This window comes from Lemur catta, chromosome 6, assembly GCF_020740605.2.
Source record: "Lemur catta isolate mLemCat1 chromosome 6, mLemCat1.pri, whole genome shotgun sequence".
NCBI lineage: Eukaryota > Metazoa > Chordata > Mammalia > Primates > Lemuridae > Lemur > Lemur catta.
In genome coordinates this window covers 99,940,469-99,962,559 of record NC_059133.1, presented here as the reverse complement: position 1 = coordinate 99,962,559, position 22,091 = coordinate 99,940,469, and the positions used below count along the sequence as shown (strand labels likewise).

Sequence of the window (22,091 nt, the reverse complement as noted above, 5' to 3'; positions counted from 1 at the left end):
AGTACCATTTGAATCTTTTTATAACCATATTGTTGCACCTTATTTCTTTTCATGACGAATAACAGATTTTACCTTCTTTATCTTTTGCTCCTATTGCCAAGCCCACAACCTTGGGCCCAGCCCCAAAAATCTGAAGTTTCTTCAGTTCCGTGCTTCTATTCACTTCTCCAGATTCTAACTACAAAGTAATAAACAAAATTCACATTAACATAATTATACTGATTTACGCATTTCTTTTCTCTTTTGTTTTAAATTTTTTTTAAGAGACAGAGCCTCACTCTGTTGCCAAGGCTGGAATGCAGGGGTGCTCACTGCAACCTAAAACTCCTGGGCTAGAGCAATCCTCCTGCCTCAACCTTCCGAGCAGCTAGGACTACAGGCGTGCACCACCATGCCTGGCATGCATTTATTTTCTTGCCCAAGAAAAGTTTCAGGATCCTCTTCAAAATGAAAGAAAAAAATTGTTTGATTTCTTGCTGTAAATCCTCCCCGACTCTTACAACAGCTGAAAACAGTCACCAAAGCACCATGCAACACCCATATTTCTTTCCACTAAAAAAATTTGTCTGTATCTCATATAAGTACAGTTGTCAAACTGTCTAAAGACTACAGTAGTGTCTACTACTGTTTATTATACAATATGAATTTCCACCTCTAACTTGCTAATGGATATCTCTCTTTGATTAGAGGGCAGTCCGCCTATCTCAGAGGATGAATCATGATTGTCCTAAGCCAATCATGTCAACCCTATTTCTCTTTGTTGGTGATGGCCTAGCTAGGGTGGGAATGTGATCCAGTTCCAGCCTGTAAGATATTAAAAAAAAAAGCTTATTGGAAGCCTCTGGAAAAGATTTTTATGTTCTAATAAAAGGGAAAGCTTCTCAAAGAATAAGTCCTTTTGCCCCAACTCCCTCTCTTCATGTTAGGAGACTCAGTCTGATGAAAACATGGTGCCAGACCCTGCAGCAGCTGCACAAAAGGGAAAGGATTTATCACCCACATACTAAAGAAAGCAAGGTAGAAAGACGGAAATAGCCTGGGTCCTTGATGACAATGTGAAGATGCTATACCAATCCTAGAACTATCTATCTCTGAAAATCTTACATGAAAAATGTGTTCTTAATTTTGTAATGTTTAAGCTACTGTCATCCGGCATTCTATTACTTGAAGCTAAGAGCATCCTGACAAAAACTGGTGTTAAATCTTGAATTTATGGCCAGGTGCAGTGGCTCACGCCTGTAATCCTAGCACTCTGGGAGGCCGAGGCGGGAGGAGCGCTTGAGCTCAGGAGTTCGAGACCAGCCTGAGCAAGAGTGAGACCCCGTCTCTACTAAAAATAGAAAGAAATTAGCCAAACAACTAAAAATAGAAAAAAATTAGCCGGGCATGGTGGCACATGCCTGTAGTCCCAGCTACCCAGGAGGCTGAGGCAGGAGGATCGCTTAAGCCCAGGAGTTTGAGGTTGCTGTGAGCTAGGCTCACGGCACTCTAGCCCAGGCAAGAGAGTGAGACTTTGTCTCAAAAAAAAAAAATCTCGAATTTAGATGAACCACAATCCCTGAATGTAGAATAAGTAAATAACCAAAATTTATTTTAAATGTATAAATAAACAATAGGTATAAAAATAAACCAGAATAAAATACAGACTACTTTATAAGTCTACAGTTACATAACAAATGATACATGCAATCCAGATTAATAAAAGATCATATAAGAACAAAACCAACCAAAATGGCATTTCAAAATTTATCTTTAAACTTTTGTAGACTAATTTGGTTATACTAACCAACTTCTACAATTAATTCAATGATAAATATAACACTATACATTCTTTACTACTATTTAAAGCAAAGTACTTAACAATAAAACCTAACATAAAGAATAGATAGTACGTGCCACATCTAAGTATTTTAATCAATTAATACTTACAACAACCTTTTCATACAGGCAGTAAAGTTCCAAAAAGTAGGAATAATAAAATAACATTCTCTAATCTTAATGGAATAAAACTAGAAATAACAAAATGAAAAAGATGCTTTCACCTGAAAATTGTTAACTCTCTATCAAAAAATTAACAACAATAAAAAGACTATCTGTGAGATCTCTAGAACAAATTAAAGCAGTGACCACAGGAAATTTTAGTCTTACATGTATCAAGAAAATCAAGAATAAAAATAAATGAATTAAATTTAAATTCCCAACTCAAAAGGCTAGGAAAAAAACTATAATATAAACCAAAAGAACTCTGTGGTGCTGGATTACAATTACAATTATCAGGATGAACTTAAAATATGAAGTCATAATTTCTTAACAATTTCCTCACACTGACCATTAAAAGGGCCTAGAAGCAATGACATGCCAGCGGAAACAAGCACGCTTTGTGCTCAGATAATGGTTTCTAAATTCCATTTCCCACTAAAATGAACCAGGATCCCTTGGAGAAACGACCAATTCCAGGTCTAAAGCCACGCAAGAAGGTGAAGAGCCTTTTTACATCAGAAAATAAATGCTCAAACATTGATAAAGGTATGTTAACAGAACACAGGAACCAGCTTGAAGGGGCTCCCACTAGCCAAATTTGAAACAATGAGATTTTCAAAAGAATAAAAGATGGTGGTAATAAGACATCGCATTTAAAAATTCATGATCTATAGTGATACTAAAAAAAAGCAGTCATGGTTTCACAGGTATATTATACATTCATCACATTCATCAAACTGTACACTTTATATACATTTTACTATATGAAAAATATATCTCAATAAAAAGCGTAGGAAAAGAAAAGCTCTTCAGTAGAGAAAAATGCCAACTAATAAATGCAGAAGAAACGACAGAAGTAGAAAATTATGTAGTTTGCAACACCAACTTAAGAACTAATTCAGGCAAGGATCATCAATGAATCTAAAAGCCACTGGGAAAACGTAACAGGACAACAGGTTATTCACACTGTCTCAGAGTTTACTCTGATTACTTCTATTAGAAAGAGAATAAGTACTTTATGATGGAGAAGTCTGGTTCAATCTTAGTGTCACCAATAACGAGATACATATTGGCATTACGGGCTTCATTCTCATGTATAAAGGTATTAAGGGTTTGGTATTCTTTTATACAGACAAAATACAACCCCAGCTGTCAAGGAACTCACAATCTAGTGAGGTCACACAGATGAAAAAACAGTTTCAGCAGAGCGTACCATGTGACGTGACAGAGATAAGAAAGGGAAGTAGGGTAACTTCCATAACTTCTGTTTCTTGTTTGAGAGACTATTGGATAGCTGTGCTTGTTGTTGTCACCAAACTAGAAAATATTCAAGGGAAAAAGACTTAGAAAAGGTGATAATGAATTATGTTTGAGACATCTGACATAGCTGTGCTGTGGCCAACAAGGAGTATACATCCATATGCTCACATGCATGTACACACACACCTCTGGTGAACAGAAAGAAAACAAAGGATGTCAAAAATGATCTGAGAGTCCTGGGTGTAGGCAGTAATTGAAATCAGTGTAGATGAGACAGCTAAGGAAAGTGAAGACAGAAAAATACCAAAGATACAAAATAAAAAAGGGTAGAGAGAAGATATAACAAAAATGACCAAGGGGTTGTCAGAGGATAAAGAGGTAGATCAGAAGGAAGAGGCATTACAGAAGTCTAAGAAAATCAAGTTAATCAAATTTCAAGGACAAAAGTCAACAACCATGTTAAATGTACACATGATCAGAGAGCAAGTAAGGACAGAAATGAAAAGGGGACCTCATAATTTGACAATTAAAAACTCAGTGGTAACATGGATAGCGCAGTTTCAATGAAATTATTTAGCTCAAAGTCAGATTACAGAATATAAAAACTAAACAGACATTGAGACAATACAGACTCTTTCAAGAAACTTCTCTGTGAAAAGAGGCAAGAAATGAGGCATTATATAGGAAGAGAGCTTTTATTCTTAAGATGATGGAGACTTGAAGACATATCTGGGGGCAGGGGAAGTGGAATTTAGCAGACAAAAGAGATGGGAGATTACAATTTCCCAATGGATATACTGAAATCACTAAAAGAACCCAGAAGGGATGGAAGCAGAGGGGTCACCCTTGGAGAGAAAGGTACACAGTGCTTGCAGAGATAGAGACCAAGGATGAATACCAGTAGCTCTGTGAATGGGACAAGAAGTTGAAGGAGTTTAACCAGAAAGCCTTTCTTTCTGAATTAGAAGACTAGGAAGGAGTGGCAGACTTACAATATAGTAATTAAGTACAAATTGTGAGTCGAAAAAATTCTTAATTTCAAATTCTGAAATAGCCCTAGTTTCTACGAGATACCAGCCAATCTGACTACAGTGACAATTATTAAAATGGGTAAAAGCATTCTATACGGTCCCTATTTTTATAATACATAAAGAAAAGCAATTAGAAATAGGCAAGACTTTTTCATGGTTTCAGGGGAATATAAAAGGAATTTTATCACAAGCTGGCAAATGGTTAGATGGGCAGGGATGTGTGGGGTGACTCTTCAAAGCTGAGTCACCATGTCAAAGAAACTAGTCCTCAGTGTTTCAGGGCCTGAAACAGAATCATCACCACATACCCACAAATGATCAGAACTTCTGAGATCAATCCCACTAATAAAAATCACTTAATGACTAAACCAGAGTTTATTAATTTATAACAGGACTATCATTTTCTAATAAATTTCCATTAAATTCTCATTCTTATCAAGGACACCTACCTTTCTACTTTCAAAGAATACCTAAGAAGCTGAGTTATTATACAGTAAGCATAAACTCAGAACAAAAAAAGGCAGAAATGGTGTAATGGAGAGATATCCCCTACATTCTAGAGAAGCAAGATGAAGTATTATTAGCCTGCCTGTCCAGTGACTGAACTTCACACAATCCCAGATCCAGTGTCTCTTGTTAACAGTAGACTTATCTTGCTTCTCTGATACCCACTTTCAATGCAACCCATTCCCATTTTTACAACATACTATTTTTCTTTAATGTTAAAATCAATGAATTTACAGCTGACGCAGGGTGGGGAAAAAAAAGAAAAAGAAAAAAATAAATAAAATCAATTAATAGAATTCAGAGAAGCTGCTCTTCCTGACTATATGTTAATTTAAATGGATCAAATCTTAACAGTTCTAAGGGCACCTCATTGTCTCAGCCTACAGACTTGTCTTTACTAAAAACCTTAAAAGAACACACAAAAAAGAAATAGGGGATAGTGGCGGGGGGGTGGAGGGGGTGGCAGATAAAAAAGAAATTATGGCATTTTTCTTCTGATGCACTAGGCTTTGAAATTATTTTAGGTTACATGAACACTATAGAAGTTATACTAGAACGGCTCAGACACTAAGAAACTTACACTCTGGTTTTTAAAGGAATGGTAGGTAAAAAATAAAACTACTATTTCCTGCTCCTCTCACTTCTGCTAACCATGAAAATAAAATGTACTAGAATTATCAGCATGTCTATGAAACTGGCACTCCAAAGTCACCCTCTGGTTTGTTGTCCCTGTCAAAAATTGGTCAAAATTAACAAAAAACTTTCTAAATCAAATTATAATGAATTTCACAATTTCTTCTCCATTCACCTCAAAGGTAAATGAAAGATACCTCTTCAAGTTTTAAAGAACAACAGTATATGAATGTCCTCCCATGACCAAACGACTGTTCTGCACAGTCAATGTACCTAAAATTCCTATTAAAAATAGCTGGTAAGCCAGGTGCAACGGTGCTCACCTGAGTACCAATCACCCGGGAGGATGGCTTGAGCCCGAGAGTTTGAGATCAGCCTGAGCAACACAGCAAAACCCCATCTCTTAAAAAAAAAAAAAAAAAAAAAGTGGCCCATGGAAATTGATACCTGAGATTTGACACGTCTTGTTCTCTTCGGCAGAATGTTCATTCTTGTGCCTGGCTCTGGGGATGTTTGGATATCAGTGCTGAGAACCTGAGGCTCCACTTTTTCCTTAAGTTCTAAATTAGGCATCTGTACACCCTAAAATATCAGAGCACAGAAAGAGTAGATTCAGTGATAAGAAATCAGGATCAATTGAGAATCAGTGGAGAAATAATAAATTGCCAATAAATCCCTGAAACTACATGAAACCAGATGGCAATTCCCTCTGTTGTTGTTGGCAATTCTCTCTTGAATTATCTACGGACTCAAAGCAATCCCTCTCAAAATTCTGACAGGCTTTTTGGTAGAAATGGAAAGCTAATCCTGAACTTTATGTGGAAATGAAAATTGGAAATTTTGAAAAACAACAAAGAGGATTTACACTACTGGGTATCAAAATTTACTATAAACCCACAATACTCAAGACAGTGTGGTACTGGTATTAGGGTAGACATACATATCAATGGGACAAAATAGAGTCCAAAAATAAACCCACACATTTGGTCAACTGACTTGCAACAAAGGTGCAATGGGAAAAAGACAGTCTTTTAAACAAATGGTGCTGGTACAAATGAATATTTATAACATCCTCTCCACCAAAAACTGAACCTACACCTTTACCTCACACCATATACAGAAAAAAATTATTCAAAATGCATCACAGACTGAAATATAAAGTTAAAACTATATAACTTCTAGGTAAAACAATCTTTACACCTTAGAAAAGAATTCTTAAATATGACACCAAAAGCACAATCCATACAAGGAAAAAAAAATCAGTAAGTTATTCTTCAAATGGACACCATTACGAAAAGGAAAAGATAAACCAGACTAGGAGAAAATATTTACAAATCATGTATCTGATAAAGGACTTATATCCAGAGTATATAATGAATTCTTACAAGTGTAAGACAATCCAATTTAAAAAAAAAAAAAGGTCTGACCAGCTTGGGCAACATAGCAAAACCCCATCTCCACAAAATAACCAAAAAAATTAGCACACACCTGCAGTGTTTTAGGTCCTGAAACAGAATCATCAATGTATACCCAAAAACAACCTCCCTACATACATGGGAGGCTGAAGCAGGAGGATCACTTGAGTCCAGGAGTTCAAAGTTACAGTGAGCTATGACTGGGCCACTCTATAAGAGCCTGGGCAATCAAGCAAGAGCCTGTCTCTCTTTTTTTTTTTTAAACAAAACAAACAAAAAACCCGAACAGACACTTCATCAAGAAAATATAAACATGAAAAGATGCAGAACAGCCCTAGTCATTAGTAAAATGCAAATTAAAACCCCAACGAGATACCATTACACACCTATTAGAATGGCTATAATCAAAAAAACTGACAATACCAAGTAGTTGGCAAGGACGTGGAAAAACTGGAAGCCTCTACATTACTAGTGGTAAAATGGTTCGGCAACTTTGGAAAACAATTTGGCAATTTCTTAAAACTTCACACATAAACTTACCATATAATTCAGCAATTCCACTAGGAGTGGATATCTACCCAAGAGAAATGAAAGCATATGTCCAGGCAAAGACTTGTACATGAATATTCATAGCATTATTAACAACAGACATAAACTGGAAATAATCCAACTATCAACCAGTAAATAAACAAAATGTAGTATATCTGTACAATGAAATATTATTCAGCCAAAAAAAGAAGTACTGACACATGCTATTACATGGGTGAACCTTGAAAACATTAAGCTAAGTTAAAGAAGCTAGACACAAAAATCATATTGTATAATTCCAAATATGTGAAATTTCTAGAAAAGGCAAAACTATAGAGCCAGAAAGAAGATCAGGAGTTGCCTAGGTTTGGAGGTAGGAATAGGAACTGGCTACAAATGAACACAAGTATTCTAAAACTGGATTGTGATGACTGCTGCATAAAAGCATAAATTTTTAAAGCTTACTGACTATGCACCTACAATGGGTGAGTTCTATGGTATATAAATTATACTTCAATAAAGTTGTTTAAAAATATATGAAACAAATAGGAGGACTTTTTCAAAAAGCTTAAGTCATGAAGATTTATTTTAAATAAGAAAACACCCTTCATTCCCATTATCCTTTATCTTGTAAACCACCAAAAATAGCTATGACTTTTAAACTATGATATACATCTTGCTCCCCCAAATTTTTGTGCCTCGAGAAATCTATACTTGGCAAACTGGATTTATCCACTCCTAAGGAAAATGATGCATCTCACCATAAGGCTGACACCAGACTGGAAAAGCTCATATGGGTAGAGAATTCTTTCATAGTGCGACTTCAAAAGAGACCCAGTTCCTTTTCCTGGCAGATATCCCAAGCGACTACCCACTTTAGACCATTTCTTCTCTTTGGTGACCACTTCAAAACCACCTTTGCTGGCAACAATCTGAAAAGAAAGTAAAAGTTATTTAGGAAAAAAGGTATATTCAAGCATCCTAATTCTGTATCTTGTCTACAAATACAAAAATTACTCTGGGCTTAGATTTCAATTTTCCCTTCAACAAATATCTAACCAAACTGACACTCACCATTTAAAGTACTGATACTTGTCAATATTTAGAGTAAGGGATAGAGACAATGATTTTCAGAGGTTTTAAACTTTAAAACTTAATTAATGTTATTATGCCTACCTTCAAATCAAGCATTGAAAAATGTTTAATGGATCTATACTTTGTACATTATGCACTGTGAGAAAACTAAGCACATACATTTTCTATATCCTAAAGGAGCTCAAAATGAAATAAAAAGCAGGAAAAAAAAGACATGAGAATAAGTTATATAATATAAAATATGAACATATATCCTTGTACCAAGTAACTTATAGAACTTAACAAAAATGTCAAGCAAACCATGAACTTAGAGACAGTTTTGAAAACGGGGTCATAAATGTTCAAAAGGAAAAAAGTTTTATATGGAAGATTATGAAGGATGCTAGAGAAAGACCGTACTGCAGTAGATTTACTGGTACACAGATACAGAATATATTAACGTAGGAAGTGATGACATAAATTAGCTAACTTGGCTGAATGCTCACATCAAGCCAGGTACTATACAGAATATATACATATCAAGGCTCCCTACCTTCCAGAAGCTGATATTGTACATCTCTCACACTCTAAAATACGGTCATGCACCACATAACAATGTTTTGGTAAATGACAGACCACATATATGATGGTGGTCCCATAAGACCATAATACCGTATTTTTACTGTACCTTTTTTACATTAAGATATGTTTAGATACACAATTCCATTGTGTTACAATGGCCTAGTATTACATACAGTAACATGCTATACAGGTTTGTAGCCTAGGAACAATAGCCTATGCCATACAGTACAGATGTGCAGTAGGCTGTATCATCTAGGTTTCCATAAGTACACTCTATGATGTTCACACAATGACAAAATGGCCTGACAACACATTTCTCAGAATGTATCCCTGTTGTTAAGTGACGCACGACCGTACAGGCAGTTTTCAGTCTCACTAAGAACACAATAAAGAAGACTGTGACATAGTATTTGAACTCTCTTAACAATTTCTCCTCTGTAAGTATATACTACTGTATTTTACTACATGGAAAACATAGAATTACCATGTGATCCTGCAATTTCACTTCCAGGCATATATACCCAAAGAACTGAAAGCAAGGACTCAAACAGGTATTTGCACATCAATGTTCACAGTAGCATTCATTATTCATGAGACTCAAAAGATGGAAATAACCCAAATGTCCATCAACAGATAAATGAATAAACAAAATGTGATATATAAAAACAATGGAATATTATTTAGCCTTAAAAAGAAAAGAAATTCTGATACATGCTACAACATGAATGAGCCTTGAAAACACTATGCTAGGTGACATAAGCCAGACACAAAATGAATATTGTATAATTCTACTTATATAAGGTACCTAGGACAAGCAAATTCATAGAGACAGAAAGTATAATAGAGGTTACCATGTGGAAGGGGAGGAGCAGTTCTGGAAATAGTGATAATGATTGTACAACACTGTAAATGTACTTAATGCCACTGAATTGTACATTTTAAAATGTTTATGTTATATATTTTTTACCACAATTTTTTTTTTTTTTTTGAGATAAGAGTCTCACTCTGTTGCCCTGGCTACACTGCAGGGGCATCAGCCTAGCTCACAGCAACCTCAAACTCCTGAGCTGAATTGATCCTCTTGCCTCAGTCTCCCAAGTAGCTGGGACTACAGGCATGTGCCACCATGCCCAGCTCATTTTTTCTATATATTTTATTTTTAGTTGTCCAGACAATTTCTTTCTATTTTTTAGTAGAGGCGGGCTCTTGCTCTTGCTCAGGCTGGTCTCAAACTCCTAAGCTCGAGTGATCCTCCCTCCTCGTCCTCCCAGAGTGCTAGGATTACAGACATGAGGCAGCGGGCCCAGCCTTACCACAATTTTTTTTTTTTTTACAACGACCAAGCAAAGAGGCCGGGCCCGTTGCCTCATGCCTATAATCCTAGCACTCTGTGAGCCACTGAGCCCAACCTTACCACGATTTTTGTTTTACAACGACCAAGCAAAGAGGCTGGGCCCAGCGCCTCATGCCTGTAATCCTAGCACTCTGTGAGGCACTGAGCCCAGCCTTACCACGATTTTTTTTTTACAATGACCAAGCAAAGAGGCCGGGCCCAGTGTCTCATGCCTGTAATCCTGCACTCTGGGAGGACGAGGAGGGAGGATCACTCAAGTTTAGGAGTTCAAGACCAGCCTGAGCAAGAGCGAGAGCCCGCCTCTACAAAAAAGAAAGAAATTATCTGGACAACTAAAAATAAAATATATAGAAAAAATGAGCTAGGCATGGTGGCACATGCCTGTAGTCCCAGCTACTTGGGAGGCTGAGGCAAGAGGATCAATTCAGCTCAGGAGTTTGAGGTTGCTGTGAGCTAGGCTGATGCCCCTGCAGTCTAGCCAGGGCAACAGAGTGAGACTGTTTCCAAAAAAAAAAAAAGACAAAGCAAAGACTCTGAAGCCAGACTGCTAGTGTTCAAATCCCAGCTCTGTCACTTAATAGTTACATAATCTTGGTAAGTTATGTGATTTGTCATTCAGTTTCCTCACCATCATTAAAATAGTAACAACAACAGTACCTACCTCATTATGAGGCTACTGTTAGGACAAATGAAATAAAACATGAAAAGTAGCAGGACAAAGTAAACACTACATCAATGTTCCCTATATTATAAATGTCTGTGTACATGGGCAAGTGGGGGAGAGGGTACACATACTAAAAATAAGTGAAGGAAAGCACCACATGTATTCACCATCAAATTTGGTATTAACTGATCAACACTCAAGTGCACATACAGTAATAACATTCATCGGGTGTCGGGCAGGTGGGAGCGGGGAGGAGGCGATGGGTATAGACACATATGATGGGTGCAGTGCACACCGTCTGGGGCATGGACACACTTGAAGTTCTGACTGGGGGGGGGCGCAAGGGCAATATACGTAACCTAAACATTTGTACCCCCATAATATGCTAAAATTAAAAAAAATTTTTTTTTAAGTGAAGGAAATAATTTCGACTCTTGTGTTTTGGGATGCTATTATAGACAAAGATGGACCTATGGTCAAAGCACAATTTTGCTCTAATGAAGTATCTGAAAGCTTGGTAGAAACACATAAATGTATGTGTACAACAGCTGAACACATCTCTTCCATTCTTCAGCTTCTTTTATCACACCCTCATAGAAGCCCTCTCTGTTGATAAAAGCTAACCAGAGAATTATACAGAGGATAAAAATTATTTTCAAATTTTATAGGATAGAGAAAGACACATGAGGGTGGTTTAGATAGAGGGCTGTCTGGAAGGAACTGGATGGATTAGAGTGCCTTTCATTGCCTTTCGTTCAACATATGTCTTTCCAGTGCTTCTATAGTGCCAGCTACTATTCTAGGTACTCAAGATACATCTGTGATTAAAACAAAGATATTTACCCTCATGAAGCTTACATTCTAGGGGAAGAAGACAGACAAATAATGAACATAATATATAAATTTTAAAGTGATAGATATTGTGAAAGAAATTTAAAAAGCAGTCAAGGACCTCACAAGTAGAAGAGTGAAAGTAAACTGAAATAGTAAACAGTTATAGAAAGCCTCATCATAAAGGTGAAATCTGAGCAAAGACTTGAAGTGAAGCAGTTAATCAAGCAGATATACAGGGAACAGACAGCAAAGGCTTTAAGTAACAAGTACACCTACACGGTTTGAGGAACATAAGGAAGCCAGCGTGGATAAAGCAAAGTGAACAAGTAGGGAGAAGTAGCAAAGGAAGTCAGGAAGACAACAGAAGCCCTCTCAATAATCTTTACTATTCCATATAACTATCACTATAAAGAATATCTGCTTTGTATTCAAAGCACTTCAAGTTAAATTTCCATTAGCTGTATCTGCATGGATAGCCAGTCATGATTTCCCACCCAGTTCTGGCGATTAGTGGCAGCCAGGGTATGGCCATGACATAGGAAAAACTTATCTCACAAAGAAAATGACTTTGGCTTCATGTACACAGTACTCATACAATCTAACCAAAACATAAAAACCCTTACACTTGTTTTTCTTCAGCTGACAGATTCAAGGATTATCATGCATAATTTTAAAATATAAACCATTTACTCCGAACATTAGCCATGTACTATGTTACACCACTGTCACTAGAAATATCACTATGAACCATGACCTATAAAAAGACACATGGCATGTACTTGAACACAACAAAGATAAGCCCTTTATCAAAACTTGACCAAAAAGTAGGATCAATCAAGGCCAAAATGGCTAGCAACCGAGACAACTTTAACAGACATAAAGAATAGTCTTCTACTTAAAAGCTCCCTCTCAGGCTGGGCGCTGTGGCTGACATCTTTCAATCCTGGCATTCTGGGAGGCCGAGGCAGGAGGACTCCTTGAGGTCAGGACTTTGAGAACAGCCTGAGCAAGAGTGAGACCCTGTCTCTACAAAAAAATAGAAAAATTAGCCAGGCAAGTGCCTGTAGTCCCAGCTACTCAGGAGGCTGAGGCAGGAGGATTGTTTGAGCCCAGGAGTTTGAGGTTGCAGTGAGCTATAATGACACCACTGCACTCTAGCCCAGCAACAGAGCAAGACTGGGTCTCAAAAAAAAAAAAAAGAGAAAAGAAAAGAAAAGCCCCCTCTCAAAATTCACTAAAAAGACAGGAAAGAAACAAAAAGGCATACTCCCAAGAGGTCAAATAGACCAAGAACAAAACCAAATAAAAGCAAATGTAAACAATATTTTAAAGCTAGAAAGCAGAGATACAAGCGATAACTAACCTAACAAGCCAAAACAAAACACAAAAACAAAACAAACAAACCCAACAAATTTAAAACTAAGTGCCTGCAATAGAGGAAAGCCAAGTAGAAACTTGTGCAGCACAGAACCTGGAAAGGCTTAAGAGTTGGAAGCAGCAGTACCTCTAAAGTCTGGAGTGACAATGCAGCAGAGAAAAGAATGCAGAAAACCTGCATAAAAGTGGTTAGACTTCCTGTGGTCAGCACAGCAAGGCAACCATCCCTCTCCAACCCCAGTGGAAGAGTGGCGATTTACCCTAAGGAGAGTCTGAATAGAAGAGATTATGAACTAAGAAAGAAATAGGTAAGTAAATGAGGGTCAGCCTAAGATGTCTAACATCCAACTAACAAAAAATACAGAAAAAGAAAACAAAATTCAGACAAAATTATCAAAGAATATAGGAGAAGTCAGAACTGAAAGATATGCACTATCAGATTGGAAAGGTTATTGAGAGCCACAAAAATACTGAATTAAAATAAACACATACCAACGTGTATCACTGTGAAATTTAAAAGCACTGGAAATAAAGATTAGATCCTAAGTCTTCAAAAAGAAAAAAGTCACAAAGGAACAAGAATTAATATAACGTCATTCTTCTTACCAGCAACACAATGGAATCAAGCTTTCAAAACACTGAGGTAAAATGATTTACAATTTAGACTTCTAAACCTCACCAAACTACCAATAAAGAGTAATGATAGAATATTTTTAAATAATTATGGTCCCCAAAAATATATATCCCAATTACCATCTGGAGAAAGGCAAAGGGAATTCCCAAAATGACAGTGGTATTAATAAAAAGAAGTCCCAGACTGACAGCTGACCTTAAAAAACAACCAGTCAGCACTAGAGCAGGAAAAAGACTCCAGGAGGAACAGCTCCAAGAAGAAAATAAAACTGATAGATTACCTGATGGGTATAAGAATACTCAGAGATTTGTACTTCTGCTGGAAAATTTGAAAATAAGTTTTTGATGGTTACAAAGAAAACTTACAAAATGAAAAAAAGGAGACAGTATAAACTAGAAAGAAAATAAAAATTGGTACAAGGAAACAATCACAGCACATTAAAAGGCTCAGGTACAAATAATAGTCACAGTAATAATTTTGGATTAATAAAAGATATGGCTGGACATGGTGGCACATGCTTGCAATCCCAGCTGCTCAGAAGGCTGAGGCAGGAGGATCGCTTGAGCCCAGGAGTTTGAATCCAGCCTGGGCAACATAGCAAAGACCCTGTCTTTTTTTTTCCCCTAAGATAGTGTCTCACTCTATCACCCAAGCTAGAATGCAGTGGCTCACAGCTCACTGCAATCTCCAACTCCTGGGCTCAAGGGATTCTCAGCCTCCCACATAGCTGGGACACAGGCACAAGCCACCACACCTGGATAATTTTTTCTATTTTTGGTCGACACAGGGTCTCACACTTGCTCAGGCTGGCCTCAAACTCTTGACCTCAAGCAATCCTCGCACCTCAGCCTCCCAAAGTGCTAGGATTACAGGTATGACCCACCATGCCTGGCTAAGACCCTGTTTCTTAAAAAAAATTTTTTTAACTAAAAAATAAAGAAATAGCATAATGACCATATTATTGGAAATATGAAGATCAAAATCAGAAACAGCATGGCCGGGCACAGTGGCTCACGCCTGTAATCCTAGCATACTGGGAGGTCGAGGCGGTGGATTGCTCGAGGTCAGGAGTTCGAGACCAGCCTCAGCAAGAGCGAGACCCCATCTCTACTAAAAATAGAAAGAAATTATTTGGCCAACTAAAACATATATATGTAGAAAAAAATTAGCCGGGCATGGTGGTGCATGCCTGTAGTCCCAGCTACTGGGGAGGCTGAGGCAGTAGGATCACTGATGCCCAGGAGTTTGAGGTTGCTGTGAGCTAGGCTGACGCCATGGCACTCACTCTAGCCCGGGCAACAGAGTGAGACTCTGTCTCAAAAAAAAAAAAAAAAAAAAAATCAGAAACAGTTAAAAGAACTGAGAGTGATTAGCTCTGAGAAGTAGGGATGAGGACAGACAAAAAGAATACTGGTTTTCATTTTAAGCCTTATTTTTAGAAGTATATTATTTTGACAAAAATTAATTTTTTTAAAAAAGAAGGGCTAGACTGAATGCTTCTTGTTGAACTGGTTATAAACAGTAATTGATTATGTAAAATTCCACTGAACTGTAGACATCCCAAGTATCTTTTTTTTTTTTTTTGAGTCAAGTTCTTGCTCCGTGGCCTGGGTTGAAGTGCAGTGGTGTCATCATAGTTCACTGCAACATCAAACTCCTGAGCTCAAGCAATCCTCCTGCCTCAGCTTCCCAAGTAGTTGGAAGTACAGGTACACACCACCATGCCCTGATCTTTTTTTTTTTTGTACAGACGGGGTCTTGCTCTACTGCTCAGGCTGGTCTGGAACTCCTGGCCTCAAGCAATCCTCCCGCCTCAGCCTCCCAAAGTGCTAGGATTACAGGTGTTGGCCACCATGCCTTGCCTATTTTTGATAATAAAAAGTGTTATATATTCAAGGACTATGAGGTTGCAGTGAGCTATGATGATGCCACTGCACTCTAGCCCAGGCAAAAGAGTAAGACTCCGATTAAAAAAAAAAAAAAAAATGTTATCCCAGCACTGTCTCAAAAACAAAACACCAAGCCAGATGTGGTGGCTCACACTTCTAATCCTAGCACTTTGGGAGGCTACTTGAGGCCAGGAGTTCCAGACCAGCCTGAGCAACATAGCAAGATTCTATCTCTACGAAAAATAAAAAAAAAAATCAGCCAGGTGTGGTGGTGCGGGCCTATAGTCCCATGTACTCAGGAGGCTGAGCCAGGAGGATTGCTTGAGACCAGAAGCTGGAAGTTACAGTAAGCTATGATCACACCACTGCACTCTAGCTTGGGCAACAAAGCAAGACCCTGTCTCAAAAAAATTAATTAATAATAACAATAATTAGGAAGAAAGACAAAGTGATTTAATCAAATCAGGAAACCACTGCACCGACAACTTAATGACTCAAAAGACTGAAAATCTACTTCCCATTAAAAAGCAATGGGAAACAGAGTGTTTCAAAATCATGTCTACAACAAAACAAACTCAACAGACGCCAATGAGCTGTCAGCCAAAAATCATATTTTTCTAAAAAAAGGAAAGGGCATACCTAACCACCTTAAAACATGAGAATGGTCAGCATTTTCTGCAGTATTCAGCCTGAGTCTCTCACTAAAAAGTAAAATGTCATGCTAACAACACAGTTACCCAATGATAGAGGTCAAAATAAATTACCTTTGGGGAGAAGTACCAACTGTGAGGGAGATAAAGGAGTCCACGAAGGTGCTAAAAAAAACACTGTTATATATCTTGATTTGGGGTGGTGGTTACACAGGTATATAAATGTATGAAGATTTATTTAACTTTACACTTAAAATGTGTACATTGTACTATAAGTGACACCTCAATGTAAAGGAAGAAAAAGTTAATGTGATGAGAAGCAGCAATCTCACAATGACATTTAGGGAACAAAGGTATTATAAAATACACACAAAATAACTACAAATCAAAGTTTGCCTGCCTTTTAACTTTAAATCTCAGTTTTACAAGCATTCTCTCATGTTAGGGGAAGGGATGCCCATGGGCACTTGCAAAAACACACAAAAGACTCCATTAAATCCTCAGACAAACAGACAACCTTTAGTTACAACATATTTTCAGTAAGTTCTCTAACTACTTAAACAAGGTATACTTTATTAGTAGTATGACACTTTTAACAAAAAGGAATTGGGTTTCCCAAGATGGAGTCTAGATAACAAATATTATAAGAATTGTGAACAAGTAAGTATTCAGGTTAGCTGACCTAAAAGCCCCTTTCTAATTCTGAAATTCTGACTTTAGAAAATCAGAAATGCAATTTAACGTATCATCAGATTAAACCTAAAATTTACCCCTTTTAAATGGAAAAATCACTGATATGGAAAGTTTCAATTAAATAGATTAGCTGCTTATATTAAATACCTATTTGAGCAAATCTGATAGGGTATTTATAAAAATAAAACAGATAACCCCATAATATTCTGAAATAATTAAAAAAATAAATGAGAAAAAATGTGAAATAAGCTTTAGCTGAAAATTACAATACTGTCATTAACGATAAAATAAATTTTAATCCTAATGATTCCCTACAAAGACACACACCCACCCCTAAAATTTAGCATAATTTTTCTTTGGTATTATGGGTTTTCATACAACTGTACTAGATAATTCTTGGCACAGCTGCTTAATTATTGACATTATTACCTGAGTAAAAAAAAGCCTCCAGCTGTGTTTTAGCATAAGACCATAGTTCCCAGAATTTTTAGTAAGAGAATTCTGACCTGACACTAATTTTAAAATATATCACAAAAGGCTGAGTGCCGTGGCTCACACCTATAATCCTAGCACTTTGGGAGGCAAAGGTGAGAGGACTGCTTGAGGCCAGGAGTTTGAGACCAGCCTGAGCAACAGTGAGACCCCTGTCTCTACTAAAAACAGAAAATTAGCCGGGCGCTGTCGGGCGCACCTGTAATCCCAACTACTTGGGAGGCTGAGGCAGGAGGATCGCTTGAGCCCAGGAGTTGAAGGTTGCAGTGAGCTGTGATGACACCACTGCACTCTAGCCAGGGCAACAGAGCAAGACTATGTCCCAAAAAAAAAAATAAAAAAAAAATCTTCCATCACAAGCAATGTTTCCCACCAAGTTTATTTGAAATTCTTAATTTCATAAATTCACAAGCCTCTGCTCCAGCTTCTAAACCAAATACAAGCCTCACCTTGCTCAAAGCATACAGATCCAGGATTTTTCTCTCCACCACAGGGATCTTCAAAGTAGATCCTTGAAGTTCCCAAAATTTTGCTAGTTGATCCAAGAAATCCAGTCTAACTCTGGTCATTGCCTAAGATTATTAAAATATAGAAATCAGAAATAGGAACTAAGTTATAGTCGCAACGATGAGTCTTACATAATATATTCATTTCTCTATAAAAATTCAAAGACTTTTAATTATTGCTTAGTCCACCCCATAAAATTACCCAATAATAAAGAGGCAAAATACTTCTAATAAACATTATTCATTGATGCCAAAAAGTTACTCCAATTTATGTAAAAAATTCTCATATTAGCAACCAAGAAGCCAGGCACAGTGGCTCCCACCTATAATCCTAGCTATTCAGGAGGATGAGGTGGGAGGATCACTTGAGGCTAGGAGTTTCAGATTAGCTTGGGAAATACAGCAAGACTCAGTCTCTAAACAAAATGAAAAAATTAGCCGGGTGCAGCAGCGTGTGTCTGTGGCCCCAGCTATTCAGGAGGCTATGATGGGAAGATAGCTTGAGCCCAGGAGTTTGAGGTTGTAGTGAACTATGATCACCCACGGCACTTCAGCCTGAGTGACAGAATGAGACCTTGTCTCTTAAAAAAAAATAATAATTTATAAAAACAAATTAGCAACCAAAACAATTTTTTTTAAAAACTGATTTAACTTTATACTAACCAGAAATTTCAGTAATTCATATTATTCTTAGTCTCTAAACATTCTAATTGTCATTTAGGTGCATCAACTCTCTACACCTCAATAATACTAACATGCTTCATCAAGTATCTAATTACAAGAAACTGAAGGAAAAAATATGTGCCAAAATCTCAGAAAATAAATGTTTTAGGAGCATCTGGGGGAAAAAGTCAGCATGACATAATAAACCTTAGCTGTCAAAGATTTTCCTTTGTACTCTAAAATAGATTTCATACCACACTGAAGAAACTTCTGAAAATCTGGCAGACAGAAAAAAAATATTTAAACAGATTTCACCTTAGAAAATTTAGGAGAAATTACTAATATGTAAAGGGAGAGCTTAATAAATCAGATTAACAATCCTATAAAAGTTCTGTTAAAACCAAGAGAAAAATGTTTGAAAACTGGGTTTTTTAATAGAATTTTTTCTCTTCCTATCATATTCAGCCAGAAATAGAATTTTACAACCTATTTTCCAAGAACGAGGGAAGACAGAAATCTACTGAGATTAACAAAAAAATTTTAGTAGAATAACACTGAAGAAAATGGGATTTAAGAATTCTAGGTCTCTAAAACTAAGCACTGGACATTTCTACTATGAAAACATGGCTAGAGATAGTTTCCCATAATTTCAGTTTAGTGGGAAAACCACAATAACTACTTTAAACAATTCTTCAAAAATGAGACACTTATCCAAACATCAAGTAACTATTCCATTCAGTACCAATTAATGCAAATACAAGGCCCTGGTACAGGAGCTTCTCAAAGTTCTCTGCCTAACATAAAAAACAACTCAGGAGGCAGAAACTGTCATAACACTCACCTCAAGTTCATTCAGGCGCTGGACTCTAGGAGTGAAACGAAAACTTTTCACTTCACACGCAAATGGAGGTTGCCAATCCTAAACAGAAGGTGTTTTTTTTTTTAAAAAAAAAAAGAAAAAGAAAACAAAAGAAAGAAAACACAGGGGTAATTTGACAAATATTACGTTGACCACATAGTGTCCTCTTTATTATAGAGACAGAGTAATATATTTTAGATAAAATAATTTTAATACAGGTTGAGTATCCCTTATCCAAAATGCTTGGGACCAAGTGTTTCAGATTTTTTCAGATTTTAGAACATCTGCATATATAGGACAGGCGTAATGGCTCACACTTTTAATCCCATCACTTTGGGAAGCTTAGACAGAAAGACTGCTTAAGGCCAGGAGTTCGAGATCAGCCTGGGCAACATAGAGAGCCTCTGTCTCTGCAAAAATTTTTTTAAAAAATTAGCCAGGTGTGGTAGCACGCACCTATAGTCCCAACTACTCGGGAAGCTGACGCAGGAGGATTGCCTCAGCCCAGAAATTCAAGGCTGCAGTGAGCAATGACCATGCCACTGCACTTCAGCCTGGATGACGGGGCAGGATCCTGTCTCAAAACAAAAAAAACCCAAAAAACAAAAAGAATATTTGCATATGCATAATGAGGTATCTTGGGTATGGGACCAAAGTTTTTTTGTTTGCTTTTTTTTAAAAGCTAGTCAAATTTAGCAGTCGGGGGTCGTGTAACAACTTTAGTGACACTAGTGTTATTAAATTCTGATAATCCACTACCATCGGACCAGCCGAGACCAAAGTTTAAACACAAAATTCATTTGCTTCATATACACCTTATAAACATAGCCTAAAAGTAATTTTATGCAATATTTTAATAGTTTTAGGCATGAAACAGAGTTTGTGTACACTGAACCATCAGAGGGCAAATGTGTCACTAACTCACCCACCCTATGTGGACGATCTGCAGTTGTTTGGCATCACCATCATTGCTGACTCCGAATTTATATGCTACTGATGAGCAATTAATCATTTTCTTACACTTACACACACATCAGCGCTTAACAGTTAAAAATATAACATACTATTAACACAACGAAAAAATATGTTCAGGGTAATGTGGTTTCAGATTTTGTAGCATTTCAGATTCTGGATTTTAGGAGTAGGGATAATAAACCTGTATTACAGAAGCAATCCTCCTCAAACCAGGGCCACTACTTACAACCCACAATTATACTTCCCCAAGTAACTCAAGTGGAATGAAATGAGCTCATGCACCACAAAACAGTGTCTAGGCCGGGCATGGTGGTTCATGCCTTTAATCCTAGCACTTTGGAAGGTTGAGGTGGGCCACTTGAGCCCAGGAGCTCAAGACCAACTTGGGCAATAGGGAGACCCCATCGCTACCAAAAAAACAAAAACTTAGTCGGGAGTGGTGGTACATGCCTGTGGTCCCAGCTGAGGCAGGGGGTGAGGCAGGAGGATCATTTGAGGCCAGGAGTTTAATGAGGTTTCAGTGAGCTATGACGATGCTACTGCACTCTAGCCCCGCAACAGAGCAAGACCCTGTCTCAAAAAAAGGACACAGGCCGGGCAAGGTGGCTCACGCCTGTAATCCTAGCACTCTGGGAGGCCAAGGTAGGAAGAGCGCTTGAGCTCAAGAGTTCGAAACCAGCCTGAGCAAGAGCGAGACCCCCCCTCTACTAAAAATAGAAATTATATGGACAGCTAAAAATATGTATAGAAAAATTAGCCGGGCATGGTAGCGCATGCCTGTAGTCCCAGCTACTCTGGAGGCTGAGGCAGGAGGATTGCTTGAGCCCAGCAGTTTGAGGTTGCTGTGAGCTAGGCTGACACCACGGCACTCTAGTACAGGCAACAGAGTGAGACTGTCTCAAACAAAAAAAAAGAAAAAGAAAAATACACACAAAACAACAAAAACAAAGAAAACTGTATCTAGTAAACATACAAGTCCACCAAATTAAAAAGAAAGTTTTCTATTAAATAGAAGGAAAAAGTTGTAGTGTTCAATAGTGCAATAGGGCAATCATAGTTAACAATAATTTATTATATTTCAGAATAGCTAGAAGTTTTCAAATGTTCCCAACATAAAGCAATGATAAATGTTTCAGCTGAATCATGTCCCAATTACCCTAATTTGATCATTATGTTATATGCTTGTATCAAAATATAACATGTACTCCATGAATATGTACAATTATTATGTATCAATAAAAAAATTTTTTTAATGTTAAAAAAAAACAAATTTTGGACAACTAAATATTTAAAAAAAAAAAAAGCAAATCCAAAGAACAAAGACAATTTCCAGATTGTGGTACAACTAAAATGAGGCAGCATACTTCAAGTGGTATTGAAAAGAACACAGTTTGATTTGGCCTCAATAAAAGTAAACCCACTTGAAGACTAGAGAAAGTAAAAAAAAAAAAAAAAAAAGGTATCTTACCTTGGAAACTAAAAAAATCTGCC

At 37.2% G+C, this 22,091-nt stretch overlaps 1 protein-coding gene across 1 annotated transcript in view; it reads right to left on the bottom strand.

Annotated features, from left to right (window-relative positions):
• Positions 1-22,091, bottom strand: part of KDM5A (lysine demethylase 5A) — an 86,616-nt gene that overhangs the window by 62,121 nt on the left and 2,404 nt on the right. Inside the window, exons 2-6 of the mRNA XM_045554690.1 lie at positions 19,608-19,685; positions 18,047-18,169; positions 8,116-8,286; positions 5,859-5,993; positions 73-178 (exon numbers count right to left, since the gene is read on the bottom strand). Of these exons, the coding sequence (XP_045410646.1) occupies positions 73-178; positions 5,859-5,993; positions 8,116-8,286; positions 18,047-18,169; positions 19,608-19,685 (613 nt within the window). The remainder of the gene's footprint in view (positions 1-72; positions 179-5,858; positions 5,994-8,115; positions 8,287-18,046; positions 18,170-19,607; positions 19,686-22,091) is intronic.